Genomic DNA, 25,001 nt, shown 5'->3' with positions numbered 1-25,001 from the left:
GTATTCAGGTAAGTGGTAACATACTGAGGAGGAGAGAAGCAGTTGTTGATACCCATGAATGTGGGAAGGTTTTGAAGTCGATCATTTTACAGCAAGAAAGATTATTCGCATTTTTTAAAAAAAATCTAAGACTGTTTCCAATCTTACCAGGAGTGGACGTCCCAGAAAATTCACCCCAGACATCTGAGGCTCTACAGGCCACAGTTAGCATGCTAAATGTTGGAGTTCATGACAGTGCAATTAGAAAAAGACTCAACAAATATGGCCTGTTTGGAAAGGCTTCCAGGAGAAACCATTTTCCCTCTAAATACAACATGGCAGCAAGGGTTAGGTTTGCACAGTTGAAAACCTAAGCCCTAATGCACAGCTTTAACATTGGTGAAAAGCAAACACGGCATACCAACAGTTTTGCACGGGTGATGATTATTTGGGCTTTTTTTGCTGCCAAAGAACCTGCAAAGTGTGCAGGTCACTGAGTGAGCCATGAAGTATTCTAGAGTCAAATGAGATCATCGTTGGGTCAGTGACTCCAGAGCGCAGCAGCAAAGCAACAACAGAGTGGTGCTGCAGTGGCTCAAAGTTGAAACTTCAACATGATTGAACGTCCACACTGCTGTGAAACACTAATAAAAAAGGATTACCTCAAGTTTTTGCTGTTAAAGTTGGTTCTATCAGCTGCTGAATCACAGGATGTACTTGGTTATAGTCATTTGTGCATTTTGGGTTGTTTTAAATAAATAATTATGTGTTATAATAATCTAGATCCATAAAACTGCTTTTTCACGTGTCTGTAAATGAATTTCTTTCTTATCATTGTCCCGATTGGTGTCGGCTGACACTCTGTGGCTGCTGATTTATCTGTTGTCAAGGTCTCACCTCAGTGCGATTCCTCATGTTTTGTCATGATTAAAGGATGAATGTGAACACCGCTTTAGTCACTGTGTTCACTTCCTGATATGTCAGAACTGTGCTCACGTCACTCTCTTTTTTTAACAACATGACACACTGCTGTAAACAGAGACCCTGTAATGTTAGCACCAAGTAGGACTTCATAAAAAATGATGCTGCCAAGCTAACTTTTCCTCTTTCTGTCTTCTTCAGGACTTTGAGGCAGTGTGGGAGAGCTCCCTGCACAACTCCCTCCTGCTCAGCCGCATCACTCCCTATGGAGAGAAGATCTACATGACCTTATCTGCGTATCTGGAGGTCAGCCGCTGCTCCGCCGTGTTGTACCTGTTTGTAGGCGTTTTTAAGTCTCTTGATGTCATCGTGTCTAACACACACCCTTTATCTCCTCTCTACAGCTGGAACATTGCATTCAGCCTGCCATTATCACCAAAGACGTCTGCATGGTCTTTTACTCCCGAGACGCCAAGATTTCCCCACCCACTTCTCTCAAGAACCTCTTTGGGACTGGATACTCCAAAACTCCTGACTGGTAAATCTGGGCTGCTGTACTGTGGCCATCTCTGTTTCACAATCAAAGATACCTGCCCTGATACAGAGTTGCCTTGTTCATGACTTCTGCTTCATTAGAGCAACCGAGTGACTGGGATCTCTGAGCTGAGCTTGTGTAAGATGTCTGACACTGGAAGCCCAGGTGAGCGGACATGAAACATGTTTAAAGAACAGCAGCTGTTTTATCATAATTCTGCAGAGAGCTTCATCCTAATGAGGGCTCATGTCCTGAGCAGGGGTGCAGAGGAGGAGGAGGAAGGTCCTGGACACATCAGTGGCTTATGTGCTTGGAGAGGAGAGCCTGGCCGGCTGGAGGCCCAGAGGAGATAGCCTCATCCTAGAGCTCCAGTGGGAGCTAGAGAAGATGGAGCAGCTGCAGGAGGTGGGGCCTTAAAAGATTTATAAAGAAATAAATCTCTGTTTAATATCGTAGAGGGAAAAATGACTTTTCAACTCAAAGACCAAAGTGCTAAAAGGTTTTCTCTTAGAGTACAGACTTTACATGACTAACCCTCCCCTCTTCTCCCCACCTCACATTCGCCCCCATCTTTTGTCCAGGTGGAAAAGACCCGTCACCTTCTGGCGCTGAGAGAGAAGCTGGGAGAGGCGGCTCCCGTGGGAACAGCTCCCACCACCAAGTCCCTGAGCGAGTCTCTGTCTCCCAGCATGAGCTCCGGCACTCTGTCCACCTCCACCTCCATCTCCTCGCAGATCTCCAGCACCACCTTTGAAAGCGCCATCACACCGAGCGAAGGCAGCGGCTACGATTCCATCAACATCGAGAGCTGGTGGATCGTGAGAAGGAGCTGGCCACCAAGGTGAGAAAAACGTCGGCTTAGTGGGCGTTCTTGTTGCTGCCTTCTTCCTTCTCTGCTGGGAGCTGATGGGTCTTGTTCCTGTTGTGTTGTAGTGCCTGCACCTTCTGACACACACCTTCAATAGTGAATACAACCAGCTGGTGAACAGCATCAGTGACTGCAAGGTGAGACATAATACAAAGAAATAAAAACAATAGCCTTTCTGCGTCACATCAGGGAGTTGATATATTAACGTCTACCTCATCCTGCTGTTGTTTCACTTCAGCTTTCTGACATCTCACCGATTGGACGTGATCCATCCGTGACGAGCTTCAGCAGTGCCACCCTCACCCCTTCCTCTACCTGCCCCTCTCTGTCGGACTGTGGCTCCGTGGACCAGAAGTAAACATATTTTTAGGAACATTGACTTCGATCTGCAAACGGTTATTGACAGGTTATCTATTTGATTCTAACTTGGTGTGATTTGTGTTAAAGGACCCCTGAGAACAGCTCTCATGCCTCCAGTCCATCCTGCTCAGACTATGAAAACTTCCCGATGGTTCCCACTCTGGAGACCTCCTACCTTGTGCGGGCTGCAAAGAACAAGTTCCTCAACTTGGTGCCTGATATTGAAGAAATGCGACCAGGGTGAGTAATGCCATATTAACCCAAATACTGTCACTATGACATGTGTCTCACAGACAGTCGATACTCATGTTCTCGAGTTCAAGCAGAAATGATGTGGATCGATTCAAATTCCTGAACCTGGATGATTTCAGCTGGAAACAAACCAACTCTGCTTCATCCTCAGAAAAACAAGCGCTCTCTTAAAAAATACATAAATGAATCAAATCTCTTCTTTTCAGATCTGTTGTGTCCAAGAAGGGTTTTCTAAGCTTCATGGAGCCTCGCTCTAACTCATGGGTGAAGCATTTTGTGGTTGTTCGCCGGCCCTACGTCTTCATCTACAACAGCGACCCCCGTGGAGCGAGGCGTCCTCAACCTCTCCACAGCACAGGTGGAATACAGCGAAGACCAGCAGGCCATGCTTAAGGTACAGTTTGAGGCAGGATAGAGAAAGGCTGGATGTAACACGCTTGTCTTTAATGAGAATTCATTTAAATTGTTTTGGTGGCCAGTTTTGGACACATTGATTGATGAAATGGCAAATGGACTGGGATTTATCATTTGAATGAACATGAATATAATGTGATGTTTTCTTTTCAGACACCCAACACATTTGCAGTGTGCACAAAACATGTACGCTTTTAATCCTCTGCTAGCAGGAACGATAAGGTACACACACACACACACACACACACACACACTCCTCTCACACCACAGTCAAACATCCAGCTTCTGCGCCCTTCAAAAACATTCCCTTCTCCTCACAACGTAAAACTCTCCCCGCAGATCTAAGCTGGCGAGGCGGCGCAGCGGCCTGACGAAGAACTGAGCGGGCGGAGCGGTACGCGGGAAAACCACCGCTTCCATCCTTTCTGAAAAGCCTTTGAAAATACCGAAAATACCAAGTGTTAAAACTTATTAATCATTGTGATTCTTGTATTGTGGCTTAAGTCTCTTTTCATGCGACTCAAACGTTGACGTTCCACTGAACTTTTGCCTCCCCGCTTCCCTCCAGCAACCCCGCTGCCAACTTAGCTTTCCTCCTCTCTATTCCCTCCCCTCAGCTTTTTGTGTTTTCGTTTCAATGACAATGTTTGGGTCTAATTTTGTTCCGCTTCATTGTCATTCCCAAACTCCCCTAACTAAGTAGCATGTTGTAGTAGTCTACTCGTGTGTGCACGACTCTTTAGAAACTTTCCGTTTGCCAAACATCTGTACAGAAAAATGTCTCTCAGTGTTATTTGCCTCCTGAAATGAGTTTTATTCTATTTTGGGTTTTTTTGTTGTTGGTTTTTTATTAAATTAACATGCTTGCATGATACCTGCAGCAGTCCTCAGGAGAAGACCAGGTTTGCTCAGTTTCAAACAAAAAACAAAAATGAACCAAATCAGCCAGCTTACATTTGAAACCATGAAGGAAAAATCTACAGATGTCTCCAAGTGACGTGTTAGTTTATGCGCTGCTACCTAAACTATAGCTGCTAATAGGTTTATAGGGTATTTTTCTTCTCGCAGTGAGATTTGCATCAGGCTGAACCGTCTCTGAAACAAAAACTCAAAGTGGGAATGAACTTTGACAGGAGGGCCGCGCCCGATTTCCTCTGTCGTCCACGTCATACTTAGATTCTCCTCAATCTGTGTACATACGCCGCCTCTAAACCCTGATAGTGCCAGTGTCAGTTAGTGAGTCAGTAAAATACTCATGCATTTGTGTTAACATAAAACTGCAGAGACTAGAGACAAACAAGCGAGGATCGCTTCATATCTCAGCAGTTTAAAAAAAACAAAACAATGACCGATTGTTCCTGCAGGAGTAGATTCAGGCTCCTTTTGCTTTTTCATCCCAAGGAAGTTACAAGGAGATGAGGAGGACCAGGAGGATGAAGACAAACTAAGGAGAGAACTTGATTTGTACATGCGGCTGTTCTGGGATCAGTGTGGTAGTTAACCCTCATTTAACACATTCCTCTCTGCTCCTCTAACTTGCTCTATCTCGCTGAGAATCAGAAAGCCTTGACATTTACTGCTATTAACTTTACACTCTTGTTATAAAGATGCGAAGAAAATACGGTGAAAAGGTTAGAAGGACGTAAGGAAACAAGAAAGAAGGTGCAATGTTTCTTTTGGTTTTTTGCTTTGACGGCAGTGGTTAGCCAGCAAAACTGCTTTTAAATGGCCCACAGGACAGATTACGATGTAGTCACATGACTCCCCTCGCTGTCACACCAGCGTCGGCTGAAATCTCTGAAGTGAAGTACTCGTGTTCAGCAGGGAACCATGTGTTCATTTTTCTATTCTTATTCTTGAATCAAAACCTCTTTTAACTCTCATTGTGTTCATATTTTTATTTTATTTTAACATTGTTATTTTTTTTCTTATGCTTTTAATCATTCCACAATGAAGGTTTCTATGAAATGTAACAGAGGGCATTTATTTCTTCATTTTTTTAACCTTATTTTGCACATTAACATATATCTATAGCAAAGACAGAGACACAGCCACATATGTTGAGTCCAGGATGGTATTTGAGCATCAGGAATAAATGATAAGAGCACATATCAGGAGTCCTGGGAAATGTCCCGCAGGCAGAGACCGACTCAGGCGCAGACCAGACCAACTAGAATTACAGTAACAAGTGAATTTACAAACACACCATGTGAAACTATACACAGTGAACAGGGATTTTCAGTGGTGCAGGGTAAAAAGGGAAGAGAGTACAAACATGCTCCGCTCGTTCGCTCCTCTCTCATTTGTCTTCAGCACTCTCACCCACTCCACTCCACGCCATGCTGCCAGAGAAACAGATCAAGGAAAAAGGACAGGTCCAGGAGTTTATGCACAGCAGAAACGTGGTTAAAACAAACTGAGAAATCACGCAAGAAGCAGATTATCAGAGCTGTACTGACAAGTATGACTCAATGATCCAGCCAAGACGCCTTCTGAGCCCTCAGCTTAAATAGCAGCCCAGGAGTCAAGGTAATCAGGCAGATTGACAGCGGGCGCGTGGGCCAAGGGTGGGAGCCCAGCTGAGCTCTGCCCAGGCAGACGGGTGAGAGACAGAGAGGTCAGAGAGAGACTAACTCAAAACAACATGTGGCCTGGAAACTAGGCCGAGACACAGAGACCATGACAGGAAAGGGGTCGTCCAAGAAATCCAAACTCTTGATGTGATGATTACACGACGGTGAGCGAAGTAACAACTGCAGAGCGTATGTTGAATGGGAGAATCCAGAGACCATGAGAGTATGAGGAAGAAAAAGGTTCTGGTAGCACTCACAAATGTCAGGTTTGGCATTAGGCGTGATTTCTTTAACGGGGAACAGCAAGTGAATCCAGAACATGACGGCACCAGGACCCGAACCCAAGGAAACAGAGCTAATTACATGATTTAACCTGAAGCAAGAGTGGAGCACAGATAAGGCTTAGTTACCACAGCAGGTGACTGAACAACCTGACAATGAGGAGCCGGCAGGGCTGGACTGGGACAAAAACATCATCGGCCCATAAAAACAAAGAATCACGAGCGGCCCACCAGGGAAATGCCCGGTATGCCTGATCGCCAGTCCAGCCCTGCATCACAATATGAACCACATCAAATTACAAGGAAAACATATTTAAACTGCTGGAAGCAAATATGAATCTTTTCATACATAAACCATTTCGGTAACACGTACACACACTTGGCTACTAAATGAATGTGTTTTCACACCATAACTGTTTCGTTCTTGTGAAAGTATTGCCAGCATCAACTAGTCTAACGGTCATCGACCAATCAAATTCAAGGGTCATGTCTGTGTTCTCCCACAGAAAATGATCGAACACGAACAACATGCTGCTTCAGACACTGATCCTCCCGGTAGAAGTTCACCTTCTTTCCCTCCTTTGGAAGATTATTAAGGTTAGTTTAAATTCAAAATCAACGGTTAAAAAATATATGAACACCAGATAATAAAAAAGTGAATGGTTCAGTCTAATGTGTGCTCTAGTGAGACATTAAACTTCACTAAAACTATGCAGTTATGAAACTTTAATCTGAGCCAAAGCCATTTGCTTAGTTGGAAATACATTTACTGCTCATTTAGAACAAATGACTGTCTCAGCACACGAGGACACAATCACACAGTCCACTGTCTTTGTTAGATGCGCCTGTTTCAGCAAAGCTCACAAACTCCCTCCAACACAACGTCCGGCCCACTGTGCGGCTCCACCAATGAGATCCGAGGGCCTGCGCAGTGGCATTAGCATACAGCCTGTATAAAAAGCGCTGCTCCCAGTCACAGAGCTCATTCGTTGCTGCTAGTGATGGGATTTCCGGCTCTTTTTAGAGATCCGGCTCTTTTGGCTCCGAACCGGCTCTTCAGGTTGTTTTGTTGCTTTCATTAATTTATTATTAACAATAATATAAAATTATGCACAAAAGGAATTACTAATGTTAAAAAAGTGGTTTTATTTATATATGTTTATATATAAATATATACGGTTGCCCCTAGAGACAAAGCACGCACAAACTCCAAAACACATTTCTAGTGGTGATGGGTCGGTCGTGAACGAAATGGCTCTTAGAGCCGGATCTTTCACGTGAACGACGCGAGCCGGCTCCTTATTGGGAGCCGTGGGTTGTTGGTTTTTTTTCCTTTCTCTCACCCTCTCTCTCGCACTTTTTTTCCGCTTCACTCCGCACGCGAGCCTTGTGCTTTGCGCTGGGCAGAGGGGGAGGGGCGGTAGTTACAGTCACAGTAGCACAGGAAAAGAGCGGGAGGGAGAGAGAGAGAGCCAGGAACAACAACGTCACATTAGAAAGGTATAGTAATCATCCACAACTATTTTCAGTTGCGGATCATAAAGGATTCAGAAAGTTTATTCATGCAGATCAATATGATAGAGAATGTGCATCTTCTTTTTGTTTTCATATTTTAATTTATATTTAATTGTGTTGTGGTTTGCAGTGTTTGTGTTGTTTCACTTTAAATTTGTTTAAAGGGAAAAAGCTGAAAATGTAAACAGTTAAAAGCTGAAATGTGAATAGTTGGTTTTTGTATTATATGATTTATTTATTGCATTTTATGTGGAGTGAATAAATAAAAGTATATTTATGGTGGCTCCTAGAGACAAAGCAGCAAGTACATACTCCAAAACACGTACAAACTCTAAAACATGTAAAAACTCTAAAACATGTAAAAACTCTAAAACATGTACAAACTCCAAAACACGTACAAAACACAACAGAAGTGCTCCAGGATGCTAGGGGGCAGTGTTGAGCTTTGTTACCTAGAGGCTACACAAGCCAGGAAGTACCAACGACCGGATTTGGTGTGTGGTAGTAACAGGTAAATGAACATTGTTTTTTAATTGTTTGAATATATATGAGTGCTTGTTTATAAATACACAAACAATACACATATGCTTTCAATTGTGTAATTTAAGTGATCTAGGTAGCTCTGTTTTGGAAGTTCCCTACCAACTGCACTTTCAACTGGACCACGGCCAATCAGAGAGGTCCCACCCCTGACTATCTCTGATTGGTTTAGTCCACGATAGGGGCATAATGTGTGTCTGTTGTTGACCACACGGAGAGTTGCAGAGATTTTTTTGTTGTTGTTGTTACCCGAACAGTTGGTCGCACCGGTGCGACCAATTTTTTTTTTTTAGTCGCACCATTGAAAAATTAGAGCCCTGCACAATGTACCAAAGATGAAACCTTGGAACATTTACTGTTATCCTGCTACAGAACGGTAGAGATCAGACAGCAAATGGCTAAAGTGGGGTTTGATATTGATAATAACATAAAAGCTATAAAGTATGGCCTTTTAAGGAAAAAATGTATGACAATAAAAGACGCCTTTTTTGGCTAATCATGTGCATTATCAATACCCACATTTGGAAAACAAGAGCCAAGGTGGTCATTGAACAAAAGATGATAGATAGTGTTGCTGTGTGTAAGAATATTCTTGCAGACTTGAGCAGGAGGAAAACTCTAGAAGAAAAAATAATAGCCCTTTACCTTGGTATCTGTTAAAGATATGATTAATGTTAAAATGTTTGAGTACGATTTTGGGGAGGTTAATTGAAATGTATTTCTATGTATTTGTTGTAAACTATTGTGTGTATTGCCATGTATTTTGATGCAAGTTTTCTTTTTTGTGTGTTGTTTTGTTATGAATTGCCATGAATTTTGAAAATGGTGGAAGTAATGACCCACCTTCTCGTGATTATGTGGCGGAGGAACTTATTTTCCAATCTTCTTGGGTAAACCCGCAGGACATCTATTCTTTCATTTCCTTACCCAATAGAAGAGAGTTTGAGTTGTGCTTTCTCCAAGAAGCCCCTTGCGATGGTTTTGGGAAATTCATCATGCCAACTTAAATCATCCTAAATGGAAAGAATGGTCTGTAGAATCTCCAGTGCAGCTAGAAGTCACAACTGTGGTGAAATTTTGGACAGGAAGAGTTCCAGACCAGGATATTGAGCTCTACCTACAAAGGTACTGTCTTACAACCTCCTGTTAAGCCGGTTGATAAATTCGGCTTATGGTATGAAGTGAGAAAATTCAAGGTACGAATGCGGAGAGATGAAGCAGGTCATATTGTTTCCATCCCTAACTCCATCTCTCTGGGCCCTTTTAATGGGCGTATCATATATCCTGGACAGGCAAACAGATGTGTCGTCACTAGACCATCAAGCAAGAGACTGCCTTACCTTTAAGTGCTGCAAGTGCGGGGAGTTGGGTCATAAAGCTAAAGAATGCCAAAATGACAGCGAGTGTTCCATGTGTGGACCGAAGGGACCTCCTCAGCGCTGCCAGAAGCCTTAAATTCAACCTCGCTACAAAAAAATGCTCACATTTGGAAATGAATCCTTAACAAATCCACTTATGGTCTCTGAAGCTATTTCAGGACAAGAACCTAGCAGTCGTACCTCAACAAATCTCCCTGGTGCAACAGAGTCGCAGACAGACAATAACAACATAGAGGAGGAATTGATGCCCCCAACACAACATGAAGAGATAACAGCATGAAGTAGAGAAGAGCCAGAGGATCAGTTCTTGTCAGAAACCTCTGAGGTGGAATGTGAGAGTGAAGACGAGGAAGAAGTTTTATCAGAAAGCTACATAAGCGCAAGTGGTAGTGAAGAATCACCTATTTTGACTCCAGTGGAGATTTCTCCTACGGATGGCCCAGCAAGACGAGAGGAAGCGGATCCACAAACAGGGATTTTTCTAAACAAACATCATCCCGCAACGGAGGAATTGGTCAATGAAACAACCAAAGGAGGTAGGAAAAGAAGTGTCTCGATGACATCTTATGGCAGAGACAAGAGAAAAGACGATAGCTCCAGCCCTCCGCAAGGTAATGTTGAATCTACAATTTCCCCCTGTCTACTGAGCAACCTCCTACTACATAAATATGAGTACTCTTAAAATAATAACATGGAATGTTAGAGGGTTACAATCAGAAAGACTAAGAAGGAAGAAAGTGCTTTTTCTGCCACTACTACTACTTTCTGAGACTACTGACTGGGTCCAAGCCAGACAGTAGTCTCAATAGGGGAAGACAGTGCAGACGGCTTTTTGTTTAAAAACACTCACGTGAATATCATAAAGGAAAGAGATATAACACCTGGGCGGCTTTTACTTGTGGATTGTTATTATGGTGGTCAAAAGTTCTGGTTAATTAATGTATATACTGCACCCGAAAGAAAAAAGAACTGCTAAAGAAAATGAGAGTTGTTGGAATGTGGGATTAATACTGTTTCATGTGGGATTTTAATATACTTACGGAAGAGAATGACACGACATTCAAGGAGTCCAAGGAAGGCAAGCTATTAACACAAATATGTCAAGACGCATCTCTTTACATATTTACGTGCTTGTATTTATTAATTAAACAGGCTGATCAAAAAGTGGTCCACATTACTAAATTAGACCTGGGGGGTCTCCACATTTTCACTCACCTTTACTAAAAACTCACCATATAAAACTCTGACCTCAAAGTCAAAGTATGAATCTGGAGCAGAAGATCTTCCCAAAGCACACCTGTGCATTCCTGAGTCACACTTGATCATTTTGAGAAGGTCAAAAACACAATTCCTCTTCCTGAAGCTCCATCTTTATACTTCATGCTGAATCTGCCACTCTGAGCTCTGCTTCCATCTGTTTTAATGAGGATATCTTCTGCTCGCTCACATTTTTCCTCACAGAAGAACTTTGTGCTTCCAGACAAAGATAAGTTGCAGTTAAGCGTGCCATTAAATCCTTCAGCTGCACACCAAATATTATGCTTTGCCTTGACGAGCCCAGCTGGGCCTGTCAGATGAAAAATAATAATAATACATTTCAAACAAGATGGATAATCACAACATTATTTAGTGTATGTAAATATTAGACTTGTAGTCAAGACCGCCTAAACCAAGACCAAGACAAGACCAAGACCAGAGGGTCTCGAGACTAAGACAAGACCAAGACAAAGTCGAGACGAGACCAACACTCAGACCGAGACGTAAAAAGTCTTTAAACTGCAGCCAGATGCTGCTTCGTTTACAGGTCTCAGGCATATTTATGTGTTTTTGCACTCGCACAGCCCTCCTCACCGCTGTCTACTGTCTCACTCACTGAGAGGACAGACGGATGCTCCACTTGACTGTCGCGTCTCTCACCCTCTCTGTTTTTCACATAATGATATGATCCTATATCCTCGCATGTGATTGGCCACAATATGGAGGGACTGGAGCATAGCTGAGCCACTGTGTGAGAGCTGAGCAGCCAAAGGAAATTAAGTGAGGAGCCGGCTCTCGCTCAATGGGACTCGACTCTTCTGATTCCCTACAAAGCGCTCTGTGAGCACGGCTCTTAGAGCTGAAGACCAAAGTCTGTCGAGATCAAGATAAGACCAAGACCACGTAAAAGTGGTCTCCAGACATCCAACTCTAGTAAATATATGTATTTCATAAGGTGTTTTATAAAGTTGAGTATGTTTTTAGTTCAAATTCAAATTAAAGAGCAACATTAAGATCATCAGTCCTCACCTGACAAGAAACAGAAGAAGAGAAAATTTTCATTCTGACTTTAATCCTGATGCAGAAAAGTTGTTAAACTTCAGAAGAAGAGCGTCTGACACTTCACTCTGTCAGATCATCAGAAAACTGAAGTTACTGAATGAGTTGTTTCCTTTTTATCACTTCTTTCAACTTTTTTAGATGCATCCATCACACAGTGATGCAGATCAGTACTGTGAAGTTTCCCTGATGCCGTAAGTGTGAATGAAAAGAGTTTCAGACCAAATTTGACCTCTGAGAGGATCACATGACGCATATTGAGATATTAAGATATCTGGTCAAATCATCCCATGCAGAAATCTTACAAACTGAGTTTATAAGCAACAACAACAACATGTCAGCAGCTTAACAGATGGATAAAATTAGAGTCGTCACTGCAGGGCCTGGGTCTGATTCTGCCTCAGACCATTTCCTGTGTCATTTCCACTCACACTCTTATCACCCTCCTGTCTCCTTTCTGCACTGTGCTATCTAAAACACTAAAACCATCTACATCTCAAAGCTGACTGTTTTCTTAGGAGTGAAGAGAAATAATAATTCATTTGTTTAGAAATCAACATTTTTTTGCTGTCTCATTTTGAGATTATTTTATATAAAATACTGAAAGTAAATGGCAAAATAAGCCAAATGGCACAAAATTGAAAATGGATCTTTTTTGAACATGAACCCTTGAGGAGGAAAACAGAACAGCAGGCTAAACAGAGATACCCAGAGATATTGTGTTCCTCTACCTGATAGACAACAGTAAACCATTAAAAATTAAAAATATTTGATCAAATCATTTCATGCAGGAATCTTACAAATCGAAAGCAGCAACAACAACAACCTCTCACCAGCTCAGGCAATGGAAGAAATGACAGTGAAGGTAAAAATAAATAGTTCTGTTGTCTCCTTCCTGGTGGTTTGACTTCAGTGAAATTGACCAGTTATTAAAGTAAGAACGAGTCACTAGAACTCAGTTCTGCTCACCTTCACCTTCACTGGCTGCCAACTTCAAAGAAGCTTGCATAAAGTCTGTGTCTAGGCCGTCGTAGTTGGAGGAGGGAGTGGGTTTGACTTACTTTAACTCTCACTAACTCACTGTCAGACTGAATTCACAGTGTTGTTATAGTTAACCTGGCTGAGCAGATGACCAATGTACTGACGTTTATAGTCCTGCTGCAGGGCCTGGGTATGAATCTACCTCAAACCATGTCCTGTGTGTCATTTCCCCTCACACTCCCACCCTCCTGTCTACTAAACACCACCACATTACTGCCAGCTTGATCATTAAGTACCCATACAACCAGAGCCGTTTATTTGTTGTGTTTATTTGTTGTGTGCCACCCCCAGTTTATATCTGGGATCCAGTATGAAAATGTACAGATGGTTCCCACAGTTTCCCAGCATATGTGTGTGAAGATGGGAGCAGAGAGTGTTTGAAATGTAGCAATGCTGGAACTTTATGCAGGAGAAGCAGGAGCAGCATTTACAGGCTATTTATCACCAACAACTTCTGTTCAACCAATAAAACAGTTTCCACTGCGATCTGTCGACAAACTAAAGTCATTTCCTCGTCTCCTTTTCAGTCTGTGGGTGAGCGTCAGAGCTGAACACAGGGAGTAACCAGGAACGTTTAAACATGTGCAGTTTCAAGTGTCAGAGCTCTGATGTGCAGCTTTAAAATTAGAAATAAGTAATAGTAGGTGTGTGGAGACGGCAGCTTGCAGCTGGACCTTTAGCTGTGGGACACTGTGCAACAAACTGCACACAAACAGTTTGTGTGTTTGCTGATGTTTGTTAAGGTGGTAGAAATGTAGCATTTGAAATGACCTGATACTTAAGAAAAGGAATTCCCTTTATGTTCCTTGCTCCTCTCAGTTAGATGCAACTAATGTATTTTTCCCCAAATCCTTCTGCCTCTCACCGATCATCACTTCGATCTTTGTTACGCTGAGCTGCAGATGATTCTGCTTCTGTTATTTACAAACAGAGATTACAGCTATGATGTGACTCTGAACTATGATGTACGTGAGATTCTAAGGAATAGCAAACGTGAACTGTACAACAAACATGAAGTACTAGGAAACTATATACATATGAAGTCTGTGACACGGGGAAAAGGGAAGTCAGGCCGGGGGAACGAAAGAGGAAATATGGACATGAACTGTGCTACTTATTGTAGGTGGAGGACTGGCATGAGAGGGGTAAGAGGTCCGAGTGAGGCGGTGATGCTTCCATGCTGGTGATGGTCCGTGGTATCCGGTAACTGTGGCAGGAGCAGAAGTGAGCATGAGCTGTGGAGGAAGAGCTGCAGAGAAAACTGGCGTCCAAATGAAGGTGAGTATTGTCAGAGTTTGAGCATGGGGAGCAGGTGGATGACTACAGGCAGAGAAACACGAGGTGAGCAGATAATATCACTATGAACAATATCACAAGAGCTGTGTCGGCTACACTAACAGAGGTTAGTTGAAGATCTGGTGACGAGTAGCTGAGAGCGCTGGTCTTAAGTATTGGCAGCTTGATTGCAAACAGGTGTGGACCTCAGGCTGTAATGCAATGACTCCGCCCAGAGGTGGAACCACCGGCTCTATGGAAAAACCCTGCACTCACCCGGACAGTGACACACGGATACATCCAACCACTGCAGAGTCATCATAAAACTTCTGAAGATGGCAAACTCAACACGAACAATTTATAAAAGACTCCACAAAGCTGGGTGGGACAGGCCTTGAGGACACAGCACTCCTCTGGTCTGGTCCAGCAGACGTGCTTGACTGGAGTCTTTGAATCTGGTCACGAGTGAAAGTGATGGTGGAGGAGAGGCGGCGATGGTGCAATGTGGTGAGGGAGGGAGAGAGACTGCAGGCTGGCTACAGGTAAGTCAGCAGGGGGGTGAGCGTTCACTGCAGTGTGGAATCTGTTGAAAAACACATTCAAGTGTCTCGCTCTGTCCTCACTGCCCCCAGCTCCTCTGCTGTTGGATGGCTTGAATCCAGTGGTTGTCTTCATGCCACAACTCTCTCACGCTGATCTTGCCCTTCAGTAACACCTGAACCGTTCTAGCCTCGTCTCTACTGCCCGCTCTGAACGCCCTCTTCTTGTTATTGAGGAGAGCTTTGATATCCTTAGTCTCCCACAGCTTGTTATGTGGGTAACAAATGATGTCCGTGCTGGGACAATGGAGCTGGTGCAGAAGGTTATGTAGTGAGTGACACACTCAGTAAGCCCACTGGTGTCCTCACCGTGAGGCCCACAGAGTGTCTCCCAGTCTGTCACCTCAGAACAACCCTGCAGTTCCACTAAAGCCTCCTCCGACCACCTACTATTGTACTTCTAGTGGTCACAGCTTCCCTCTTCACAACAGGCACATAGCAGTGGGTGAAACAGGGATTTATATAAAAGCTAAAATACTGAAGCTACAACCTTTAATATAAAGCTGCTGCTGAGCAAACATGGCTTATAATCCTACTGCTTCTGTTAACTAGACATGAAAACACTTGAGGTCACCCTCTGATGTATTTACCACCCCGTCGTAGATCAATCAGCGGTATGCTGAACTCTCATTGGTAGACGCTTAAATTGTTGTCATGAAGTTCAGCCTGGATATCTTAAAAAGAAGGAAACTGAACTTCTTTTCAAGTATTTCAGACTAACATGACCTGGACCTTTTTAGCGCCCTCTGTGGTTGGATTGTGGAAGTGAAACAGAGCCACAGCCTGCGCACACACAGTTTAACACATCAGTAACTGCACAACATGCAGAGCAGGAGTGAACATGCTGCAACACTTCAACCTGATCATAACTGTGTGTGTGTGTGTGTGTGTGTGTGTGTGTGTGTGTGTGTGTGTGTGTGTGTGTGTGTGTGTGTGTGTGCGTGTGTGTGTGTGTGTGGGAGGATGAGGAGAGGACAGATTTCTTACATTTCAATTCTTTACAGTTTTTGTCCTTCGTGCTTTTGAACCATCACACCAGGAAAGCTGATTCTTTTTGTCTGTTTCTGATAATAAGACGTCGTGTTCAGCTGTCTTTATCATGCAGTATAGTAAACATGTTTCAGTGTGAATGTTAGAAAGATGAGATTTTACTGTGAAGCTTTTTTATACCAAGTGAATCATAAACACTTCAGTGATGTAACTAATGCTCTCAGAAGCTGGAAACTCCAAGCAAAACTCACTGAACCATAAATAACTGTAGATTCCAATATGATGAGAAATGAGGGCTGAAATGTGAGGAGGTTTCAGACTGTGCAGACTTATGGACGTATCATAGATTTGGATTAAATGTGGTTTATGAAAAGTTCATGACTGGTTTGTAGGTTTCCCCTCATTGGCTGTCTGACCTGCTGACTTACACAGGTCAGCTTCACTGTTTGATTCTGATAGCTGAGCTCACACAGGCTCTGTCATCTGCTGTGTTTTGTTAGAAATACTTTGATTGACAGAAAAAGCTGCTCAGCTCTTGTTCTGGACACATTTGGGAGAGAAGCTGCCTCTGTGTGTAACAGCGCCCCCTGCTGCTCATGATGATAAATGTGCAGATGCTGATTCTTGCAGTGGCTGTTGATCCAACTGGAAGTGCTGTGGTTACAGGTCCAGCTTCCTCCTGTGAAACCTGTACTAGTGGGCTGCTGTTACAGACCACCAAGTCCTGATATCCAGTATCTCCAGGCCACATGTACAATGCTGCAGTCAGTCACTGGAGACCTTAATACTGACTGGTTCTCACATACCTGTATTTAGCCACGTCCCTGCTCAGGATGATTTTGTGTCATCAACTCGACCGTAATAACAGAAAAATGCTTTTAAAGAAGGAGTCAGAGGATCATCATCCTCCTGCACTGACTAAAACTGAAGCACTGTTTGTTAACTGCAGTGAGAACTCTGACATTTCTAAAGTGAAGTTTATTTATATAGAAGAAAGTGTTAACAAGCTTAAAAGTTGATGTGAGCGGTAAATAAAAAGGGTTAAACACACGGTGTCGCTCTCAAACTGCTCCTCTTCCTGGAGTGAAGCACAGCCTCTTCTTCCTGCTCTTAAACACAGCACCTCCTCTCTGTCCACGTGTTTCCTCGTTCCCTCCCCTTCAGATCTGCACTTTGAAGATGGGTGTAACCAACATGTGGTGACGTGTAAGAGCTGACAGGCTCCATTCACTGCAGAAACACATGTTGTTGAGATCAGAGCTCAGACTAGTTTCAGTTTTAAGGAAGAGAAACTCGCACAGTCACTGACACCGAGAGGAGAAATGGCACAGAAAGGAGTTCAGCTGGACCGAGAAACCTTCTCTTGTTCCATCTGTTTGGATCTACTGAAGGATCCGGTGACTACAGCCTGTGGACACAGCTACTGCATGAACTGTATTAAAAGTTTCTGGGATGAAGAGGACAGGAAGGGAATCCACAGCTGCCCTCAGTGCAGGAAGACTTTCACAGCGAGGCCTGTCCTGGAGAAAAACGTCATGTTAGCAGCTTTAGTGGAGCAGCTGAAGAAGACTGGACTCCAAGCTGCTGCAGCTGATCACTGCTATGCTGGACCTGAAGATGTGGCCTGTGATGTCTGCACTGGGAGGAAGCTGAAAGCCATCAAGTCCTGTTTATTCTGTCTGGTCTCTTACTGTGAGAAACACCTCCAACCTCACTATGATGTAGTTCAGTTTAAGAAACACAAGCTGGTGGCCCCCTCCAAGAAGCTCCAGGACAACATCTGCTCTCGTCACGATGAGGTGATGAAGATTTTCTGTCGTACTGATCAGCAGAGTATCTGTTATCTCTGCACAATGGATGAACATAAAGGCCATGAAACAGTCCCAGCTGCAGCAGAAAGGACTGAGAAGCAGAAGGAGCTCGAGGTGAGACGACTCAACATCCAGCAGAGAATCCAGGAGCGAGAGAAAGATGTGAAGCTGCTTCAGCAGGAGGTGGAGGCCATCAATGGCTCTGCTGATAAAGCAGTGGAGCACAGTGAGAAGATCTTCACTGAGCTGATCCGTCTCATCCAGAAAAGAAGCTCTGATGTGAAGCAGCAGATCAGATCCCAGCAGGAAACTGAAGTGAGTCGAGTCAAAGAGCTTCAGGAGAAGCTGGAGCAGGAGATCGCTGAGCTGAAGAGGAAAGACGGCGAGCTGGAGCAGCTCTCACGCACAGAGGATCACAACCAGTTTCTACACAACTACCCCTCACTGTCAGCACTCGGTGAGTCGACACACTCATCCAGCATCAATATCCGTCCTCTGAGCTACTTTGAGGATGTGACAGCAGCTGTGTCAGAGACCAGAGATAAACTACAGGACATTCTGAGAGAGGAACGGACAAACATCTCACTGACGGTCACTGAAGAGGACGTTTTACTGTCACCAGCAGAGCCAAAGACCAGAGCTGGATTCTTAAAATGTTCATGTGACATCACACTGGATCCAAACACAGCACACAGACTTTTGTTATTATCAGAGGGGAACAGAAAAGTAACATTTATGAAACAACTACAGTCTTATTCTGATCATCCAGACAGATTCACTGACTGTTCTCAGGTCCTGAGTAGAGAGAGTCTGACTGGATGTTGTTACTGGGAGGTGGAGTGGAGAGGTGGAGGAGTTCGTGTAGCAGTCGCATACAAGAATATCAGCAGAGCAGGGTGGGACTCTTTATTTGGACTCAATGACAAATCTTGGGGATTATATTGTGACACAAACAGTTTCATATTTCTTCACAACAAAGTCCACACTGTCCTCTCAGGTCCTCGGTCCTCCAGAGTAGGAGTGTACCTGGATCACAGAGCAGGTATTCTGTCTTTCTACAGCGTCTCTGAAACCACGACTCTCCTCCACAGAGTCCAGACCACATTCACTCAGCCGCTCTATGCTGGACTTTGTCTTTTAGATTATGGAGTCACTGCAGAGTTGATTAAAGTCAAATAGAGAAGACAGGTTCATGTTGATCCCTGATCATTATATGTACTTGTGTAGTTTCTAAATGAGGCTTTACATTTTAGAAGCTGAGAAGCTCAGAGGTCCATTGATGTGTGGAAATAATATTGCACTGATTCAAACTGTACTTACATTTATAAACCTTACATCAACATAAATCTGCATTTGTTCTTATGGCTGATAATCATGTGAGTTTAAATTCTACTACTCTTCATATTCAGCATGTGTGAAACCTTTCATCGGTCTGGTTAGTGCTTTTATTCTGGAGTTGCTGTAGCGGGTTGTCAAATGCAGTGATTCATCAGTTAGTCAATGATCAGAGAATTGATTGTTTTATCGTTATTTTAGTCACATTTAAAGCTGGTTCCAGTTTCTGAAACGTGAAAATTGTTGATTTTCTTGATCATATGTGATCGTAAACTTAATGTCTTTGAGGTTTGAACTTTTAAAATGTAACAAAAAATAAATAGTTAATGTTTGACATTAAATATTATTTTTCATTTGAAAAGTTTGATCACACTTGATCATTTCTACATTAAAATACAGACAGTAAATGATACAGGCCTGTATATTGTGGAGGAGAGACATGTTTCTTTGCCCTGAGCTGTGTCTGGCAGGCAGAGCGTCTCCACGCTCCACAAATCTGATGCTTCTGATTTGGAGTAAATGAGCTGAGGGAGACACCTGGAATCTCAGCCTGGACACAAAGGGAATAAAATCAGCAGAGTTATACACAAGTGGTGATGTTGAATGACTGGCAAATAAACGTCCGTTTTAATAATGGACCAAACTGGTTCAAATGGTTCCTCCAAAGCTTCTTTAGAAACTTGGCTTCAAAGAGGAAAACTGTTTTGTTGTTTGTTTGTTTTTTCATGTTTACACGTTTTCTTCTTCTCTCATACATAAAATACAGTTCTTAATCTTAGTAACATGAAAAACTATTTTGTTGTCTTGTTTTAAATGTGTTCTCTAAATGTGCCTTATCCAGTCTGTCCAACATGTTTCTTTAAACATCGGTTGCACAGATGGACAAACAGAAGCAGAGCAGAGGAGATTGTTTGGGTAGAAGTGGAGGACAAATGCTTTTTTATTCATGCTTTGCCTGAAAAGGCTTCAGAAGTTTTAGTGTCTCATGAAGAATGTAAAGTTTCTCTTCAGCTCATTATCTCTGTAAATAAATAGGCTCCAAATGCAGAAAAAAATCCTCAAATTGCTCTGACTGTGGTGCTTAATGCTACAATTTATACTGGGATTTTTGACAGGGTCAGAAATGATCATCCTCTCTAGAGATGGTTTGGACACACAGAGAGAGATGTCAGACAAATGATGCTGAACACAGAGGAGACCAAAGACAAAGTGCATGACTGTGGTGAAGGAGGACATGCAGACTGAGGCAACATGGAAGCAAGTGCTTTCTGATAAAAGTCAGATGTAGGCTGACCCCAATTTGGACACAAACTCAGGTTTTAAGTTTTTTTTCTTCTTTTTTATGAAGTTAAAAAAAAAAGTTCTCTCATTTGTTTATTGTTTGTTTAACATCCTCTGGTTTTCCACCTCTACGTTGGATCCTGTCACAGCTGTCACAGAGTGAGAGCGTTCAGCTTTGCAGTTTCTACATTTTCATCACTTCAAATCGTGACACATTTGAAATGTTGACAAATGACTCAGTCTGTATCCTGCAGCCTGCATGAATGCAAGAAAGGAAACCAGAGTGTAACAGTCACAGCATGAACTCAGGAGGGGTCAGAGGTTCTCAACCATCGCTATGACAACCAGTCGCTCATCTGAGTTTCTCAACATCTGCGTCACAAAACACGGAGCGTTCAGGTAGCAGGACCCCAAAGCAGACTCAGCACACCGCAGCTCAGAACTATGTACAAGTGTTTATTTAACTGAGGAATCTTTTAACAAAGCTTGGAAACGAAAACTAAGGCTCATGCCACGGGGGGAAACGAGGAGCGTGGAGCCCAGGAGCGCCGTAATCGGGACCGTGGGGAAACTGCAACAGAAAGGGGAGACACAGTTAACAGCACGCAGGTTGCCAAAAATGAAAAGCTAGACTTCATAAGTTGCCGAGGCTTACAGGTAGAGCAGGACTGTGGAGCTAGGAGGGGAGTGATGCCCGGGAGAGAATCCTTAGGGAGGGAGGGAGGCAGTCAGGCAGGAGGACAGGCAGGCCACCGGCTTCCACGCTGAATGCTGGTCACACTGGAAGGAGACTTACAGACTGGCGAGGAGAAGCCGCCCGAGCTGGCTGAAGTAGTCCTCCGGTGATTGCCTTAGATGAGACGCAGGTGGTTTGGAGGCGGCCCAGCCCGAGGGCGTGGCCACCGCAGCCTCCCACAGCTCCCAGGATGCCGAGCCACGGGCCGTGACAATCTGAACATAAAGTGAAAATATTCTGATCATTTTCAGCTCTGTGTTTGAACAATAACTTCATAACTTAACAACAAAAAATGCTTCCTTTTCTTTTCCTGGGCCTCTGTGCATTTCATATATTCAAATCTATTCATTTGGTGAAAAATCTGACTTCATTCCACCATTTGGTTATTTTATGAATGCAGATACCTGTTTGTTTACATGTGTGAAAACAGATGATCAGCACTTTTCTCTTGGCTGCCAGATCTCATATACAGCACATGAATATGTTTGTCTCTCAGACTTGAATGAGCATGCCCAGCCATACAGAGGGGGTCTCCTGAAGGCTGCAGTGGGAGTCTGCCAGGCCAGGACTGTGTGGGACCGCCCCGAGTACAACAGCTCAGCACATCATTGTGGTAAAGAACAGAGTCTTTGCATGTGTTGCTACAGCACTGCAGACATTTATGAAACTGTGTGATAATCTGGGATGTTGTGGTATGCACTCTATCAAGTGGGAATGAAGCCACTGTTTCTTGTTTTCTTAGCTCTTCTGCATTAACCCTGTTTTTCCCTTGTTTCCAGTTCACCAGTCTCTTTACCTGGTTTCTCCAGAGCTCATGCCTGGACGCTCACCACCTCCCTCCCCTCCTGGCCTCCATTCTCTCTCTGTCACATGGCACCTCTGTATCCAGCATCCTTTAGCACAGTGGTTCCCAAACTTTTTTTGCTAGGCCCCCCTTTGTTTTACAAGAAAAATGTTCGCGCCCCCCTCTCGCGCGCACGCACACACGCACGCACTGACACATCCTCCAACCACACACACTCATATTTTGCTCCATTGCGGTTTATTTCACACCTCAAACATTTAGTAAACAATTAAGCAAATACAAGTAATCTGCAGGTAGTAAGAAAATAAACTACTAACTCTTTTACGCTGCGTCCGCACCTACACGGGTATTTTTGAAAACGCAGCTGTTTCGTCCACACGGAAACGGCGTTTCGAATCACCCAAAACAGAGATATTTTAAAACTCCTTTTTTTACGTGTGGACGAGGAATACAGAGTTCGTCACGCAACGTTAAAGCTATGTGCCTCTTTTCACGTCACGCTGTGCGCCATATAACCTAATAACGTACGTTATTGTTTACATGAGATGAATTGCAGAATAGCAGATAGAGACAAAATACTGTTAATCTGACTATCGTCAGGTTTTTACACGCTTACATACACACACACAGTTACTGTCCCTCCATTTAGAAAGGCAGAGGCGTCACGGTGTGATTATTTTACATGTAGTTGTTTTTTCCTGTGTAATAATATTCAACATTGCTGTCAATACATTTTTCAAACAATGCCTCTCTGTGCAAAATGGGTTTAAAAACATAAACAACTGTGGGATAGTTTGTCCGTGATTTAACTGCGGTCAAGTGAGCCCTCACTTACGAAGTCACAGTCAAGCTAGCCGCACCGCCAGCCGCACCTAAAATGTGGTTGCACTACTCTTACGCATATTACGGTACGGATGAAGAGCGGCTTAGAAACGCAGTCTTTTGTGTCCTGACACTATTTTACTTCACAATCCACTCCCAGTTTTGGTTCATCTCCACTTTTCACCCCATGATCCAAAGCCCAAATTACTGTACGATTCAGAGAAAATTAACAATAAAATTTACCCAATATACAGTACTGTACTGTTAATATCTTCATCTTTGACCTCAGATTACATATAAACTGTAAGAGGTGACACAGATATCTCACTGGATTCTGACTCTGGGTGACCCCCACTCTTCACCCTGTCATCCACAGCCAAATTTACTGTACGGTTTTCCAGAAAATTGATAGTAAACGTTACCCAAATTACTGTACTGTTTTCTGATCAAATTAAATCCTAATCCATTACTGAACAAAATGAGTTCATTCAAGTATTTGCTTAACTACAAGAAATATATTTCCACACAAAATTTACATTTTCAAAACGTCATTATTATGAAAATATTTTCACACACCACCTCAAGTAGCAACTTTAGTTTTAGACATTATTTATTCAGCGCTTAATCACAACAGTTGTCACCTTAAGGCACTTTACATAATAAGTTAAACCTTACAATAATACATACAGAGAAACACCCAACAATCATATGAACCCTATGAGCAAGCACTTTGGCGACAGTGGGAAGGAAAAACTCCCTTTTAACAGGAAGAAACCTCCGGCAGAACCAGGCTCAGGGAGGGGCGGGGCCATCTGCCGCGACTGGTTGGGGTGAGAAATTACATTTCTCAGATTACTGATGTCTCATATTACTACTACACAGTTTTGATATATTGTTATTCATTATCTGTCATCACACAAATCAACTCAAAAAAATCAAAAAGGAAATACTTAAAGTAGGTGCACAAAGCAAGAATGTTATACATATTGTGTTTTACACATGTGTTCCTCAAAACACCAATAATAACTATAAGCAGATTATTCTAGTAGCTTTCACTGCATGTGGAATTAGGTTACACAAAGCACACACTTCCACTCTGTCTTCTGAGCGCTGCTGAGCTGTTCATTTGTCATGTCCAGCCATTCAGAATGGAACCAGCAGTTGCAGTTATCACACTGGATCTGTAAACACAAAACATATGAACTTTCATAAACACATGAAGTAAATAATTCTATGTTTTCATAAATTACAATCCTAAAGACACAGACTCAAATACTTTGTTGTCGATAACATAAAACTATTTTTAAAAATACTATACCCAGTCAGTGATGGAGGGTCCTGGATTGGGTGGTTTCTCCGTTGCACACATGGCACAGTTGTTGTCACTGTCAAATACTAAAACATAAATATATACATATGTTAGTGTTCATCAATTTGACACAAACAAATATGTCGATGTGAAGAAGATATTACACACCGGAGGCCTCAAGTATTGTCTGTGCAAATGTCCTTCGTGCCTGGGCCATCTCTTTTTTTGTCATCAAAAATGTCATTTCTGGTTTATTTGGGAATGCTTCCATTACTGCTTTGGCCATCTGAAATGAAAACAAAAAATAACATTTCATTGAAAACATCTGCAAATGTTACACTTCCTGTTTACACAATTTAACCTTTTAAGATTATTTTAACTCCCCCCACCCCCCACCCCATCTTCTTATCTAATTTTACAGAACAATATTATTGCGTTAATGCGGTACCATACCATGATGACCATTACCCCGCAGCTAGAACATTCCCGTTGAAATGGATGTGTCAGTACTCCTCCTCGAAGTCTCACATTCACCCAGTCTGTTTTGTTGTAGCATGTCCTCCTCATTTTGAAGTATGGACCTGGTCCCAACCATCGGACTCCAGCAGGCTCCACCCTGAAAGGAGGAGGGGTCAGAGCAGCACAGTCTCTTTCAGCACACATGGACATTACATCAGTCTCATAGACAGTGAGAACAATTTGTGTATGAGACTAAAGAAACAGTCCACACATAACTGAACAAAAGGCCTCTAAAGTTCTGTGGTTGCCACATTCCCGAACGACTGTTTAATTACAGCAAAAAACATAATTATAATTATCTTGATTGATATTGTAATTTCAGTTTTCAACATAATTATTCATTAACTTAAACATCCTGAAGTTAATGAATTTAACTTCAGGGTTTTACGATGGGGTCGCTTCTATAAGAGTGGTTGTAACAAACAAAGAAGGGAAGATCTGCAGAGGGACACCGGCCTTGCACATCTCCTCTTCTAGAAGATGCATGCGTAACTGAAGATGAATAAAGGTTTTTGTAAAATGACTACTGAGTCCGGTGCCGTCTC

The 25,001-nt window shown here is 42.9% G+C and overlaps 2 protein-coding genes, 2 long non-coding RNA genes and 1 pseudogene across 4 annotated transcripts in view; 2 read left to right on the top strand and 3 right to left on the bottom strand.

The window, feature by feature from the left end:
- The first annotated feature begins 314 nt into the window (after positions 1-314).
- On the top strand, positions 315-3,997 carry LOC109195266 (kinesin-like protein KIF1B; annotated as a pseudogene).
- Positions 3,998-5,145: 1,148 nt separating this feature from the next.
- On the bottom strand, positions 5,146-5,855 carry LOC112845436 (uncharacterized). The gene is made up of 3 exons (XR_003218253.1): positions 5,789-5,855; positions 5,605-5,671; positions 5,146-5,499 (listed from the first exon to the last, which is right to left on the bottom strand). It is a non-coding gene; the product is annotated as an uncharacterized LOC112845436 (long non-coding RNA).
- Positions 5,856-16,761: 10,906 nt separating this feature from the next.
- LOC109196155 (E3 ubiquitin/ISG15 ligase TRIM25-like) lies at positions 16,762-18,060 on the top strand (the record flags this gene model as incomplete). The annotated part of the gene is made up of 1 exon (XM_019349481.2): positions 16,762-18,060. A coding segment is annotated over exon 1 (900 nt), but the record flags the coding sequence as incomplete, so codon positions are not given.
- A 958-nt stretch (positions 18,061-19,018) lies between these two features.
- On the bottom strand, positions 19,019-22,003 carry LOC109196157 (uncharacterized). The gene is made up of 3 exons (XR_002057628.2): positions 21,798-22,003; positions 20,921-21,216; positions 19,019-20,836 (listed from the first exon to the last, which is right to left on the bottom strand). It is a non-coding gene; the product is annotated as an uncharacterized LOC109196157 (long non-coding RNA).
- Positions 22,004-23,220: 1,217 nt separating this feature from the next.
- The window catches only part of LOC109196096 (protein NLRC3-like), a 111,411-nt gene continuing 109,630 nt past the window's right edge, over positions 23,221-25,001 (bottom strand). Inside the window, 4 exon segments of the mRNA XM_025904843.1 lie at positions 23,221-23,809; positions 23,947-24,023; positions 24,106-24,223; positions 24,391-24,553. Of these exon segments, the coding sequence (XP_025760628.1) occupies positions 23,696-23,809; positions 23,947-24,023; positions 24,106-24,223; positions 24,391-24,553 (472 nt within the window). The 3' untranslated portion in view covers positions 23,221-23,695.

This window comes from Oreochromis niloticus, unplaced genomic scaffold (assembly GCF_001858045.2).
Source record: "Oreochromis niloticus isolate F11D_XX unplaced genomic scaffold, O_niloticus_UMD_NMBU tig00007365_pilon, whole genome shotgun sequence".
Classification (NCBI taxonomy): Eukaryota; Metazoa; Chordata; class Actinopteri; order Cichliformes; family Cichlidae; genus Oreochromis; species Oreochromis niloticus.
Note: the sequence above shows the minus strand (reverse complement) of the source record. Positions and strands in the feature narration are given on the sequence as shown.